We start from the raw sequence: 15,286 nt of genomic DNA, 5'->3' as shown, positions 1-15,286 counted from the left end.
CCGCCAAAGAACGAGTATCTGTGAAATACATCTCCACATCGGCAACGTGCAGCAGGAGGCAACTGTGAGAGAGAGTCGTGCACTGATAGAGAGAGCATGATATATTCAGATATCCAGATATAGACGCACATATAAGAGAGCCTCTACAAGAGCGGTCTGTAAACACTCCGAACTCGAGTACTTTGTTTGTTGTTGCCACCGATGATGGTGCGTGAGAGTGTGTGTGTGTGTGTGTGTGTTGTTGCTGCCGTGCGAAACCAAGCCGGTTATGCCCATAAACTTATACTGGGGCACTCTGTCTCTTCCGGGGGTGGATGTAGTATAAGTTAAAGTATTTTCCTTAGACAAGAGAAGGCAGATGTAGAAGTCTGCTTGGTGGTATAAGATTCAGCTGATTCGCATATTTATCATATAAGTTCGGTCTTATAAATTGGGCTTGCAGAGTGCTGTGAGACCATTTCAGCTACTAACAAAGAGTAGAAGTAAGGTTATAAGTATAAGTAGGAGTATATGTTTAATAATACTAATACAACATTTTATGAATTAAATAAAACATATTTTTATAAATACAAAACTGCTCTTGGACTGGAAACTATATGTTATCGATATATCAATATAATATTAATATTACTAATAATGCTGTTAGTAGAGTCCAAGTATACTACAAACTAAAAGCGAGTATAAGGCTCGTATACGTATGCGAAGGTATTATAAGTGTGAGCTTATATAGGAGCAATAAGTAAAACATAGGAAATAAAGGAATATTTTTTAAATAAATACAAAATTTTAGATAAAAATGGACAAGCCTATATTTTAAATTTATGTAATTCTTAAGTATTTAAACAATATATTTTATTTTACCAGCAACATTATGCGACAATTTATAAGCACATTGTATAAGGCGTATAAGTATGCTAATTCAGTACTGCTTTAGTATAATTATAAGCGCAAAACTCACAAAGCAAACGCAGCTTATACCGAAATTCATTGCTGCTTTGTCGTATAAGTTAGTATCAGCAATGAAAGACACACAGAAACATGTATAAGGAACGTGTATAAGGTAGCAGCATATCATTTACTGTATAAGTATAAGTCGTATTAGCTCTTCGGCTGAAGTGAAATGACTACTACAACAGCATTTTGTATAAGTTATAAGTTAAGCAGCAAAACTGTTATACAGAGGACGTATAAGCGAGTTCAGCGTAGAAGTTTGATGCAACTTCTCCCGTTCCACTTCGATTTGTTAGAAGTTCGAGTATTTTCAGGGTGTTTTGTTTTTGTTTTCTTTGCCATTTGAGTTGTTTTTGTGAGTTTGGGAATTGGGGGTTATTCCCTAATTGCTAAATATGTCTAGGCAAATGTGTTTCATCATACCCACTCGCAGTTTTAATCTGCGTTTCCTTCGCGTGCACACCAGCCCCCTTGCCACGCCTCCTCTGCCTTTTACGACAGCAATTTTCATATCATTTGCACGGGAATCACCTTATATAGAAGTATACACTCGCATTTAACCATATGAGTGGAATGCGAGCCTCCAAACACTTGTTACACGCAACGCTGTAAGTCCCCTGGTATCGCTTTTCCCTTGCAATTTTCCCGCTTAATGCTATTTGGCAAACAGAAGATGCGAATTTCAGGGAATTTCTTGTTCAAAATTATAGAATTATATATGTTTTTTGAGGTGGTCTAGGGTCTGCATCTAGAAAGTAAGAGGGAACCGAGAAATATGCATGAATAAGGGAGGGCAGAGGGGCCACAATAAAACCCAAATTAAATCTATTCTGTCGGAATATTCGTGTGAATTCGTGGGAGCCCATTGAGCAATTCAATAATCCTACCCAATTTCCCTGCCACTTCAATTCCTTGAGTGCGCGCTAATCCCTTAAGCAGTCGAGGGAAATGTCTAAACGAAAACAATCTTGATTACAATATTTTTACTGTTAGAAAAAATGGCATCAAGTTTCTTGGAAAACAACATAAGGCGGAACTGAAAAGCAAAATCGTGTTGGAAATTTCTTGGAAATTTAAAAAGTACGAGACGAGGGAAACTCCTGTTTGAAGCTCAAAATGAAATTGATTTTTTTTATTGATAAATATTTCAAATCTGAGCTGGACACATTTTTGGGGTTTCATGTACGTAGATACTTCGATAGAAGAGGTCGGTTAGGATAAAGCCCCTTTACAGAAATACGCTTTAAGTACGAAGATTCTCGAAAATATCCTTTAAAGATAATATTCCTTAGGTTTAAGCATTTTTATTTGTATATCAAAAAAGGTATACGGGGAACTTAAATCCCATTTCTTGCTCATAGTGAGTTCCCTAGTAGAATTTACACAGCTCAATCCATGAAAAAAACAGAAAGCAAAGAAAGTGTTTAGCAGTGAATGTCCTTGAACCAAGAAAAACAGAAACGAGGAGCAACAGACATAGGGAAAGAGAAACAGGAATGACCCAACCAAACCGGCGATGAATTCGTTCTCCTCATCTTTCTGCACGTCATTCGTTGTCCTCGAATCTTCTTGTTCTTCCGCATCTGCCAGATGCAGCGGATGAGGATGAGGATGAGGATAAAAAGGAAGGTCCTTACTAGTCGGCACCTTTCGGCGGTTCTCCTTTTGGGCTATGTATCACCCGCTTTGGGCTGCTGGCTGGGGGCAAAACAAATCAATAAACGACAACGAGAGTTATGTACCCAAGGCATTGAATCCTCCCCAGCTTCTGTCCCTTCGTTTTCCTCCTACCCCCGCCCTTTCAAAGCTCCAATTGGGAGCGTCGAGCTTAAGCTACATCGCTTCTAAGCTAAGCCTCCATCCATCCATCAAGGCTCGAATACCCTTGGCTCCTCGCTTTCCCATTTGCTGGCAGGATCCGCCACATCAATCGTGAATCGAGGTCTGCATATATACACCTCACTTTCCCCTGTTCCCGGAAGCATTTCCTTTTTACACAATGAGAAAAATTAAATGAAATTTGAATAAAAATATTATATCTCTGTATATGACATTCGTTTAAGTAACTAAGTTTAATGGTTATACATATTCCTGTAATTTTGTAGCTCATACAAGTTATAAGACTAAGGTCTTTCTCTCAGTGTACCCCTTCTCTGCACTTCACTTGTTTTTCCTACTTGTGTATTGCGTTATTCTTATTTTCTGGAGATGGGGCACCGAAAACAGCAGACATTCGTAATCTTCAGTTTCATTTGCCTCCTCCATCTCCACCGATGATGCCCCTCCATTTTCTTTGAGAGCCCTCAGCCTACGTTGTTTGCCATCGGTTTCGGTGGAGTGTGTAGGGGCGTGGGCTGGCGGGTTTTCCTTGTGAGGCCGTTTGGTTTAACTAGATTTTCCTCATTGTTGCTGCCAATATTTGCCCACTGCTGTGGATTCTCTTTGCCATTACCTGTGTCTGCTTGCCAGCCCGTAAGCTTTGCATTTTCACACCTCAATTTCCCTGTCAGTAACTGGATTAACTGCAGAAAATGCATTTCGTATTTATATTCTTAAATTTTCTTCTTCCTCTAAATACTAAATACTCGAGAACTCAGCATTTGGCAATCGGCACTCCGAACTTTTATAAAAATGAAAAGCAAATATTTTCGCACGCATACCGTACAAGTGAAGCATAAATATTTGTTTGAAAAATGAGCTATCCACTTTTTGTTCATAAATAAGATAGAAACGGAATACTTGGCCAACTACGGAGACCCATTCCAAGCCGCATAGCTCAGACATTTTCGAAGATTAATTTGCAAACAATGTTCCATATACAATTTTGGATTCTGGGGGATTGGGATTGGGGATTGGCCAGGCTGGCACGCAATCTCCGGTTCTGAGGAGCTCTCAGGCGGATGGATTTCGATTCCGGTCCACGTTTCACAGTTCACTTTTTGTTTGCTCTCTTCATTTATATATATATTTCTCTTTTTTTAATTATATTTTAATTTATTTTGGGAGGGGGATAAAAACTCAAGGAGACAATTTTGCGGTGTTTTCTTTTCATTTTCCCTTGGCACTTTTGCCTCTTTTGCATCTTGTAGAAAGTGGGTGAGCATCTAACTGGTATACACAACAAAATTAACACATTCGTTGCGATTCAAGGACTCCTTCAAACCAATAGCCATCCTCCCACTTTTCCACTCAACTCCGAACAACACAAACAATTGCAAGTTATTTGTGAAAATTTTATTGTAATTACAAAAGTTTTCCCATGTTGTTTTGCCACGCTTTCATCCCATCCCCTTCGACCCTCTTCCGATGCCTTGATACCTTGAATTATACACAAAATAGGTTTCCCTCCATTCCACATTGCTATTCCTATTCCAGCTTCTGGTCCTGCCCCTGCTCCTGCTCCTGCTCGTGCTCCTTCTCCCTGTCCCTTTCCACACAGCACTCCTGTTCGGTCTGGTTCAATTTCGTATTTGGAACTCGGTTCGAAAACTCAGTGTTTCAGCAAACTTTATCCACTTCATTATTTGCTCGTTTCCATTGCTGTGTTTCGCTGTTTGGCTTGTGTTTGCCTGTTTGTTCGCCAGTTTGCATTGTTGGCTCGTTTCGATTTTAATTGTATCTGCGTGCAAAGGCCACCACCGCCCACCACCACCCATCTCATCCAATATCAGCCTCCATTATATTCCCCACCCTCAAGTACTTGCGAGTATATTAAATACCGGAAAGTTCTCAGGTCACTGAAGGGCAAGCGGTCATGGAAAATGGCTGGGAAATGGGGAAAGGCACGATGGCTAAGCAGGTGAGTTCGGAAAGTGCGTGAAGTAAACAAATTCTGGTCTTTCCCCTTAAATGTTGCAACTTGAAGTTGATAGTCAGCTGGGAGCTGAAATTAAAAACTCAGATTTGTTTTTTAAATTTAAGAAAGGCATTTCAAGGGATTCTTAGTCCCTAACTTTGGCTTCTTGACTACATGTTTATTAATATAGAAAACTATTTATAGTAAAAGTTGCCGCATAACCGCTTGCCAGCCCTCAAATGTTTCAACGGAGTCTTGGAAGGCACAGAGTACACTGCTGACTGCTGCTGATCATCGTACATGGCATCCGTCAGGATCGAATAGGGTCGCTGGGACATTTTGGACATTTGCCGTTCGTAGTTCTGCTGCAGTTGTTCCTGTTGGCACATCTCCTGATGGCGCTGCTGTTGGTACAACATGCGCATGTACTGGTCATGGTACTCCGGCTGCTGGAAGAGCTTCTCTTGGCGCGCCCGCATCTGTTGGGAGTAGGGAAGGCGCAGGTCCATGATCTCCGTGGGACGACTGCACAGAGGGACATTGAAAGTCTTCTTCGAACGGCTGCTCATCTTGAGTCTTGGACCCCTATTCCGCCCAGATGTAAAACTGTTCTGGGGCTGTTCTACTCCGCCAGCCAAGTGGACTGGATTCTGCAATTTCTTGGCGTCCACGATCAAGATGTTCTTGTGTTGTGACAGCCGATGGTGATGGAAGGCTTGGACTGGTCGCTTTTGGGGCAATGGCTTGGGTGTCTTGACCTTAATCCAACGGGGTTTTTGACGATTCGTAGGTTTCGGAGACATTTCAGTCTGCCGTTGCCCTATGGGCTTCTCTTGGTTTCTTGCTGCCAATCCTGCAGCTCTCTTGCTAATATCGATTTTCGCCGGCCTGGCCCATATCTTGCGTTCTAACTTCTTACGCTGCCGGTCTTTTAACCCTTTGATATTTTTCGCTACTTCCGATATATCCGAAGGTAAAGTAGCCAATTGCCAAGCGCCGTTCATCCAAGATTGATGATCTCGCTCGACTGCCAAAAAGGTTGGAGGAGTATAGATGGGCTGTTTGTCCTGGACTTCGGTCTTTAGGATTACATTTGGTGGCTGTGGCCTGGAATCAAAGAACTTCCTCAGAGCATGTGAAGAGTCCAGGATTCCGGGCCAATTGGTGGTTTTGAAAGATCTCTTATTGGCCATTTCGCGTTTGTTCACAATCAATTTAGAAAACGTTGGAAAGGCCCATAAACTTTCTTCTGATTAGTCGAAAGGGTATGTCTTTTTGTATTTTATAAAATTTAAAAAGCACGATCCAAACGTTAGATGGAAGTTTAAATAAAAGGAGACTGGACGCCAACGAAAGTCACACTTATTTATTGGCCTGACCCCGCATGTTCAGCATTCAGTGGTTATGTATGTTTTTATATTGTTTTTCAGGGGTGGAGAAGGGAATGGGGGCCGAGCCCACAGAAACGCCCTTCTACAGATGGACAGACAGTAAATCGGTTCGTGGCATTAATGCAAATAAGTGGAAACACAAATATTTTCAACGTTTTTGTGGTCTGGACCGAACTGGGCGGCAGAGGAAACCTTTTTTTTTTTTTTTGGGTGGGCTGGAGTTGGGTGGAGATGGGGCATCCCAGAGCCGTTTTGGGACGACAGCACGAGGGTCGATGGATCATTTCCGCTCTCCTGGCTTGTGTCCCTTTTCCGCTCCCATATTCCGTATCCGTAGTTGTTGCCGTGCTGTCCGGCAACCGTTTCCTGTCGGCGGGCGCAGTTAAATATTGAAATTTATATTTAAAATATTTCAAATATACAGTTAAATGCTCCGTTTCCCCTTGTCCCCCATCCCTTATTTGACTTTTTTTTTTTTTTTTTTTGGTGCCCCTCGCATTTTTCACTTTAGTTTATGTGGAGCATGTTTAATTTATGAGAATTGCTGGTCCCAGTTCCTGTTCCCAATCTCTTTTCGCCCATTGAGGCTCTGAGCCTTATGCCAATGAATATGAAAAATCAATTTGAAGTTGGGACCCCAAATTGACTGAAGGTCAAACGGTTGTTTTTTGGGCTTCCTGAGAAATGAGAAGCCAACGAAACGTGGCGAATCGGTTTCGGTTCCTTGGTCATGGCCCTTTTTGACCCCCAATCCGAGCCTAATTCGATTGTTACATTTCGCCTTAATTTCCTGCAAAAGAACAAACATTTGTGACGTTTCTTCTTGGGGTCGTCTTGGGCGGGGTCAGTGTCTATCTCATTCGGTCGTCCGCTCCCCTCAATTTCCAATTAGCAGCAGAAATCACCTTTTTTGGTCCTTTTCCTTCAGGACTCCCATCATGCGATTTGCGTTGTTTCGTTTTGTTCTTGTGTTAATTGAGGATTTGCACTTGCCACGACTTTATGTCCATTCAGGTGGGCCTAAGGGTGGACCAACTTTCATTCACTGCAAACGCAAATTTCGTTATTTTTCTCCCTACCAACTACTTCGATGGCGCATTAAATGGACGGATAAGGAGGCAGTCAAGGAGTCGGACACGCGCAGGATAATTGTAATGCCTTCTCGTCTTTTAATCCGAGAGTTCTTGGAGGCTGAGCTGGGCTGGGCTGGGCTGGATGGGCAGGGCTATGGGTGGAAGACCAGGGGCCAGATTTTGGACAAGTTTTATGGATGGCGAGGATTGCATTTCCTGTTTGGCAGGCAACAATGCAGGAAACCGGAAACGGGAGAGCCAAGATGCCGGCTGAGGGGTGAAGTCCATGGATCCGCGAATCCAAGAATCCAAGAATCCACGAATCCACTTAGCGGCGCATAAATTTCGCTCGGTACATAAAGTACAAGTGTACAAACAAAAGGACTTTTGGCGCACGGCATTAAAAACATAAAGAAACCGCATCGAGGACCGAAACCAAGACCAAGACGAGGTGCACCATCCCGGGTGCCCAAGAGCCAGAGAGCCTGGGATGATCCGGGTCACATAAACAGCGGCGAGTGAATAAAATCGCAGCCGCTAGTGGAGGAGGAGCAGGAGCAGGAGCAAGCATGGACAAATCCTGGGCCAAGTCAGGCGGCCAGGCCACTGCATTGCTATTTACAAAATGTCCTCGACCAAAAGGAGCGACCGAGTGAATCATAAAGAGTCCTTGCCGAGGCTGAAGCTGGATCTGAAGCTGGCAAGAGAAATGCACGTAAAATAATAAACAAGGCTTTGCAAACAATAAATGTTGCTCTCGACCTGCCTCTCACCCCCGTGCACCATCCAACCACCCAGTCATCCAAGCCCCCACCCCCCCCCGTCACATCTCTATTCTTACCACATCTGGCAGCTGCAATGCTACGAGTTGTTAGCGACGACGCTGGCGACGAGATTTCTGCCCGTCCATTGTTAGACTCCGCCTTCATCTCCCCCCTGGGACCGGAGGATCCTACATCTCCACCATCTCCTTCTGCGTTCCTTGTCCATCTTGTTGTTGGTGCCACCGCTGCCACCGCTGCCACCACTGCCGCCGCTGCTGCGATAAATGCGAAATGCTTGTAACTGCAATGCAAATGTAATGTGCAAAGGACATTTTACTCGGCTGCTGCTGCAGTTGCTCATCCTACTCTCCTTCGGCAGTAAATATTCCCTCTGTGCGGGCCAGGCAGATTCAGGAGGAACGGCGGGGGCTAAGGCGTAGGAAGTGGCTATGGGTGTCCAGGGGTCAGCCTCCTGCATCCGCTGATGAGTGCCCACCATCCCATCTACCCCGTCCGCCATCCGCCATCCGCCATCCAAGTGGCAACGCACGGCAGACGCCGGTCGCTTTTTGCCGCTGGCAACGTCCTTATTAATTGCAACAATAACTGGGGTCCAGGCGACGATGGCCCACCATTTCGTAGGAGGCGGGGATGTAACTACACTCAGCGAAAGCAGGGCGTACTTCGGAGTATACTTTCAGTTCTACTACTCCACAAACTAACAAGTAAAGTATAAGGAAAGATATCACACCCAAAGAACCCTTAATTTCTCTCACTGCACTCGGAGTAAATTTCAGCCGGAGGTTCTGTAATGGGGGCTGCACTGTAAGTCTTTCAGCTTTTTGCCGGCAAATTTATGGCTCGGACCTGCAGCTTTTTTGTGGACCAGCGACCACCGGAAGCGGCACTTAGCTCTTGGCACTCGCACTCAGTACCCTGCCCTGCCCTGCCCTGCCCTGCCCTGCCCAGGCAAACCTCCTGTCCTGTCCACCAGTTCATCATCCGCTGGCGGGTCAGGTGCACTCCACCCCATTCCATACCCCATTCCTTGCCACTTCTGCCGAGGCAAAGGCAGAGGATGACTACACTCGCTGATAAGTAATTGGGGGGTTTTTGCTTTAGGGCCTTGAGTGGGCGGAATCTGGGCCAAAAGTTTCTACCGATGCCTGTGGCTGTAAAAACAATTCGTATATCAAAATTTCAATGCTCCTCCGTGGCCCCTCGCCCCCTGTAGAGTGTCTAGTTTTTATGGCAAAAGGCTTTTCCAGGGCGGAGGCGGCGGCTAGCAAACATTTAAAAGCAATAAAGAGCGATGCAAATGTTATCGGCGAAACTGGAGGCAGAAATTACCGAACAGATTCTCGTCCTTAGCCAGGTATTCAAATTAGAGAGATCTCGCTCAGGAGTGAAATGAGCCAAATGCCACTGGTCCTGGTGGCCGTAAAAAGTGCCGACAACCATAAAAACCAAGCCAATTGGATGGGTAAAGAAGCAGAGGCAGGGGCAGGGACTTTGAGGTCGAAGGTCGACTGTGGGCTGAGTTGGGCTAAAAGTGGCGGGCCGTGATTTCGATTTTTTTTTCCCGGTGTCGTTTGGCCCTTGCAAATAAAATGAAAATGTACTCGCTGAGTGCGCGAGAGTTTTGTAGAAAAAGTTTATTTTAATGAAATTCGCACCGACATTTGATGGCGGCGCACAAAGGATGGGGCATGTGGCATGAAGCATGGAACATGGGGTTGCGTCAGCCGGAAGTTTGGAGTTGGGTCTCATGTTTGATTGTTGGCCCAGCAAGCCGAAGCCAAAGGGCGTGCCAAAGCGTCAGGTGAAAGGTAAGTAATCCCTTTGGATGCGGATATACCCGGAATGGACTGGACCTGGGAGTCAACTCTTCTATTTTGCCCCCGAAAGTACAGTCGGCAATTGTCTTAACATTTATTCAATTTGACTACCTAGAAAATCGTAAAGTTTATTTCGCCACAGCCATTGTGAAGTTTTCCTTAGCCATTTCCCCTCACTTTTTAGCGGCCATAAATCTGCGACACAAAAGCAAAAGCAACCACCGCAAACATGGCTAACATTTTGGTCGTTGGGGTGGCAAGTTTGAGTTAAACATTTTTAAAAGCCATAAATTTATTGTTCTTGCAAGTGGTGTTGTTGTTGTTGTTCGTGTTGTTGTTGTTGTTGTTGTTGTTGTTGTTGTGGTGCAGTCAAGTTGAAAAACGCACAAGTAGGTCGTGTTGTTGGCTGTTTGTTGTTTTGCCGCTGCTCAGTCGCTTATTTAATTCGATTTGTAAGCTAATTCCTGAAATATTATCTGGAAATGTTCAAGATGTAGCCAAGATTCTCGTAATGAGTGAGCGTGGTTTCCTGATTTAAGGTACTTTAAATTTCCTATAATAAAATCATGAAATTATGTTAGTAATAAGTTGGGTTAAGAGTGTATTGAAGTAGGTTTTCTGTTTACCTTCCCTTAGCACTTCTATCACCTTTAATCCTATATCTTAATCAATAACTTTTCAAGATGCCTAAGAAGCAGAAAGGCTATTGTTAGCATTACTTTCATTGATCAATCATTTGTTAAGTTTTTACTTTTCCCTCCTCTGAGTAATGATATCTCTGGCTTAATGTCCTCCAAGGACGTCAGCTTAAGTCACGACTAAATAATTGTATTATAGCAATGTAGACTGACAGTTTCGCGCATTAACTATGCAGAGAGCAAATGGCAGCAGCCTTGAGACCTATTTTTAATTACATCTTTCAACTTACAGAGAGAGACAGAGAGAAACTGGAACCGGAAATCAATAAATATGTTCAGTCCTGTCTCGGCAGCAAATATAATAATATCCTTCTCCCTCCACATTGCTGCTCCTTTTTGCCACGGAAGGGATTTTGCCATTGAGGAAATGTGCATCTTGCCTTTCTTTTCTTTTGTCCCCTGTACCCTGTACCCTATTTCCTTTTCAACTAAAACAAAAACATCACAAAATAACCAAAAAAAAAAGTGAACGAAAAAAAGGGCAGCTGGAGGCGTAAGTTACTTGAAAGTTTAGAGTGTTCCAGGGCAGGGGTATAGAGAGAGAGAGAGGGAGAAGTGGGCGAGGAGATGGCAGTTACTGCCTTTTTTCGAAGCACTCATTCATTCATTCGTAAAGGCTTTAGCAGTAAAATAAACGCGCATTGATGCGGAAAATGTGCTACGCACGACGGTGACGCCTCAGCCTCGAACACGCCCACCCCGCCCATCTCAGATGGGTGGCTCAGGTTGGAAAACGATGGAGTAGAAGCTGAAACAGAAGAAGGAGCAGCAGGAGAAGGATGGCTTAGATGGCATGCCAAACTCAGAAGCGATACATTTCCTTTGTGTTATTTTTTGGAAACTTTTAAAGTTGCACTTGAGTGCCTAAGTTGACGTCGGAAAGGGGGTAAGTCGCCTGCAAGTTAAGGGGGTACTTACGACGAGTTGGCAGGTGGGGTGGTAGATGGGGGTGGCTTGATGATTGGGTGGCCAGGTGATGGGTTGGGTGCAAACACCATTGGCGCCACTTCATCATTCGGGCGTAAATCTTACTCCCACTACGCAAATACGCGTAAATCTTGTTCAGGACGCCAAAAGGTGACCACCATGATGCCCCCCACACTCCGCTCGGGTTTCATATTTATGTGCATCTTTTGGGGGCAGGCAAGCGAAGCAGGCAAAGCCATGAAATTCAATAAACCTGCCTCACTTACTCCACATCATTGGCTTTCCGCATTGCCACTTTTATTATTTAAGGCCAAGAACCGGTCACAGTTACACAGCTGACTGGCAGGCTGAAATGGCCTAAGGACCTCAAATATTTTTCTTGGTTTTAAAATATTCTTGGCTATTTCATAAATTTAAGATGTATGGAAAATGATGTAGGTACTAGAGGAAATATCCTAATTGAGAGTATGATTTAAGGTCACTTTTAATATTTTTCGAAACAAGAATCTATGTAAATTTCTGAATAAATTAATAATAAGAAAGTTTAGTTTTAAAGTAGCAAGCGTAGCATTTTTCCAGCACTTCCCAGTTTTCTTTGACTTCCAACTTTAACTTGAAGGCTGTAGAGTGAAAGCACCTTCAATTACAGGGCCACTCCATTTGGGTTGCTTTGACCAGACTTTGGGTTAATTCAATTCGGCACGATTTCGTAGCCTTGGCAGATGATTCCTGCTAATTGCCGGCAGAGTGGGTGCCTAAGTGGGCCCATATGACCAGCTGAGAGACAAAACAGATCATAAATATTGTATATACATATGTGGGCCGTGGTACATATGCATTAGGGCGTGGCTGAGCCAGCCTAGAGGGTGGAAAACTTTGAGGCCGAGTTGCGAGGGAAATAATTGATTAGGCTCGAACGTGATTGTTAACTTTTTGCATATGTAATTTCGATTAGGGCCCCTACTCTTTACCACTCATGGCACGATGCCCCCCTCTGTTCCCTACCACTCCTCTGCTTCTGTGTGTGTGTGTGTGCAACAGTGCGTATGGGTAATGGGTTTCGGGATATGTGGCTGTGCTGCCTAAGCAACATTTGCCCCACACTTTTTAGCTATGCTATATGGCTGTACGGCTGTATGGCAATATGTATATGCTCTCCCTCTCTCTCCCTCTCTCTCTCTCAGTGTGTTACCATCACAATGCAAATTTACAGTTACATGGTTCGATTGGCAATTTAATAAGGTAACTTTTTCACACACACACACCCACACGCATACCTAAAAGTGAGAAAAAGAGCCATGGCCAGGAGCAAACCCTTTTTCACCAGGACGACAGAGAGACACACACAGAGATTGGGGTTTTGGGGTGGGGAAAAGGGCGTATTAAAGGGGGCTAAAAGGAGAAACGCGTTCACACAGAAACTGACGTGCTTTACATATTTAATGTTTAACTGTAAATTAGGTTAAAATGTGTTTGCAAAATGGAGTATTTTTTCTGCCTTTTTCTTTCTTTTCCTGCTGCGGCTACTGCTGCTGCTGCTGCACCACTGTTAAATGAGGATTTTCAACGTGGAAAACTTTGGCATACATCAGAGCACGAGCACCCAACCTCGTTTTCCAACTGAAAACCCCAACGCCTCTACCCCAAGCCCGGCTCGCCTGTCCTTTTGCGGCTTTAAGTGTTTGCCTTCCATTTGCGTCTCAGGCGCTCAATCCCCTAATGCTGCCCGCAGAAAAGCGGGGGAGTTTCCCGTATTCCGAACCCTGGATGACGTCAATTTGACCTTCCATGTCCATGTCCATTTCCACATCCCATCTTTACATTTTTCTCATCCTGCCTCGCTCCCTCAAAGCGAGCGGTTCAATCCGCAGTTGACGCTTACTTTGCAACAGCTTATGGCTCGAAAACGAGGGGGATAAAGGGTCGGTGGCTGGGCATGAATATGGATGCCATTTGCTGGCGAAGGGAAAACGGGGGGCGTGGCCGCTTAGCTGGGAAAACTGTTCACGCATTAATTAACAATTTATGATTGTGTCCATGGGTGGGCGACTATGTGGAGAGCTACGGATGGTTGGTTGGTTGGCTGGTTGGTTGGCCTGCGTTTGAGTGCATTTGCAAACGCATTAAAAATAATTTCATTTGCCACCGAAGGGTGCGTGGCAGCATTTTAATGAACACGCTTTAATGGCCGATTTCCAGGCATTGTATTGCAATGCCGCCGTATCCCATGGTTTTTCTGGTCCATGATCATCTGGCTTTGCAAAATTGCCTGTCTTATGTTACGGCCATAAAATTGAACAAATTTTATGTACAAATTTGTATATTTTTATTAGCACTTGCTGTCAATATGCGAAAAAACTCACACAACAATAGGTTTTACGAATTTTCGGTGAATTGTTTTCTCGCAACGAAATAAAATAAAATATATTCCTCATTTTGCCGCTCAATGCGAGATATTTATAGACTTTAAGGATAAGCCAAGGCAAGAACATGAAAATGCATTTACATAACACTGGCCGAAGGGAAGTGGTTGTGGATATACCACCCGCCCTCTCCCCCTCATCCTCCTTTTTCTCTTTGTGTATATCTGTATAGATATATAGATATATATATATATATATTTGTATCTGGACAAAACAGAAGGCAGAAGACGGCGCAAGTAGCAGGAAAATGTAATCCCAGCCAAGCGGAGCAAACTTCCGGCAAACGTTGGAAACGGACGCTTCAATGTATTGGATACGGGAAATGGCAACAATTGGCAACAGTGCAGCGGGTTGATGAGGAAGGAGCCATGATATCGGAGCGAAGGATAACTCCAAGTTGATGCACATATGTATATTCTCTATGTCTCTATGTCTTCTTGTCTGTGTGCTGGACGAGGGGGCGTGTCTTCTGACTTCTGCCTCCTTTCCAGTCAAGACGCTGCATTAAAATCTTAAGCAGCATAATCGCTGGACTAGAACCAGCAACAAGCAAAGATGGGATGCCCAGCAGATAGAGCCGCACCAACGTTGACAACCGACTTTGGACCCATCTTCCGTTGCCTATCCCCTGCTTTCCTTTCCTTTCCTTTCCTTTCCCAATTTAAGATTGTCTTGGGTATATCTATATCTATATACATATCCTTGTTCCAGTCTCTACTTGAAGCCAACTGGAGCGAGCCATAAAGTCCAAGAGAGTGGCCAAAACACAGGGTGCCATAATTTGCAGTTATTACGCAAGATCGAGCATATTTGTAGAACAGATTGCAGAATAATAAACTGCATCTAAAGCAAGCTGAATACATTACATGAGGTTAATCATATAACCAGTAAAATACAGTCAGATATATAATTATGTCGTACTGTAAAGCAAACCTTAAGTGCCGAGATGTGAATGGGAATGTGACTCAAATCAGTTAATGTATAAAATTGGGACTAATATAAGTGTGAGTCTCCAGAATTTCATTCATTTTGGGATTAATATTTGAAGTGGAACTGATAAAGTGAAATGGAATGTGAGTTATTGGAATATTATTACATTTTAAGTTAACAGAAGTAGTTAGAAATCAGAATATTAACCTAGAACATATAGTTAAACTTATCACTTAACAAGTTTACGATACAGAAATGGCATTAAACATAAGGTAACCCACCTACCTATCTAAGCTTAAATCCGTACTACAGAAAGACAACCGTATAGAGAAAGCATTGTACACTTTTACCCTAGAATCCCACTTGTTTTTTATGAACCAAACTTTAATTTGCCAACAAAGTTAAGCCTACAAATTTGACAAAAAAGAAGAGAGGGAAAAGCGTAAAAACTATGCTGGCATGTCCGTTGATCTAAAACACACAACGTCCGTCCGG

General features: G+C 43.7%; 1 protein-coding gene across 1 annotated transcript; it reads right to left on the bottom strand.

The window, feature by feature from the left end:
* Positions 1-4,853: 4,853 nt before the first annotated feature.
* On the bottom strand, positions 4,854-6,091 carry LOC108104460. The gene has a single exon (XM_017210524.1). It carries the CDS (start codon positions 5,938-5,940, stop codon positions 4,942-4,944), a length of 999 nt encoding a protein of 332 aa, XP_017066013.1. The 5' UTR covers positions 5,941-6,091; the 3' UTR covers positions 4,854-4,941.
* Between the last annotated feature and the right edge of the window lie 9,195 nt (positions 6,092-15,286).

Source organism: Drosophila eugracilis, unplaced genomic scaffold, assembly GCF_018153835.1.
Source record: "Drosophila eugracilis isolate 14026-0451.02 unplaced genomic scaffold, ASM1815383v1 contig_1765, whole genome shotgun sequence".
In the NCBI taxonomy this organism is placed as follows: domain Eukaryota; kingdom Metazoa; phylum Arthropoda; class Insecta; order Diptera; family Drosophilidae; genus Drosophila; species Drosophila eugracilis.
This window is presented reverse-complemented; position numbering and strand designations above follow the sequence as displayed.

What these genes read in the sequence shown, in the direction of transcription:
- LOC108104460 (XM_017210524.1), bottom strand. Translation starts at nt 5,940, where the DNA reads ATGGCCAATAAGAGATCTTTCAAAACCACCAATTGGCCCGGAATCCTG.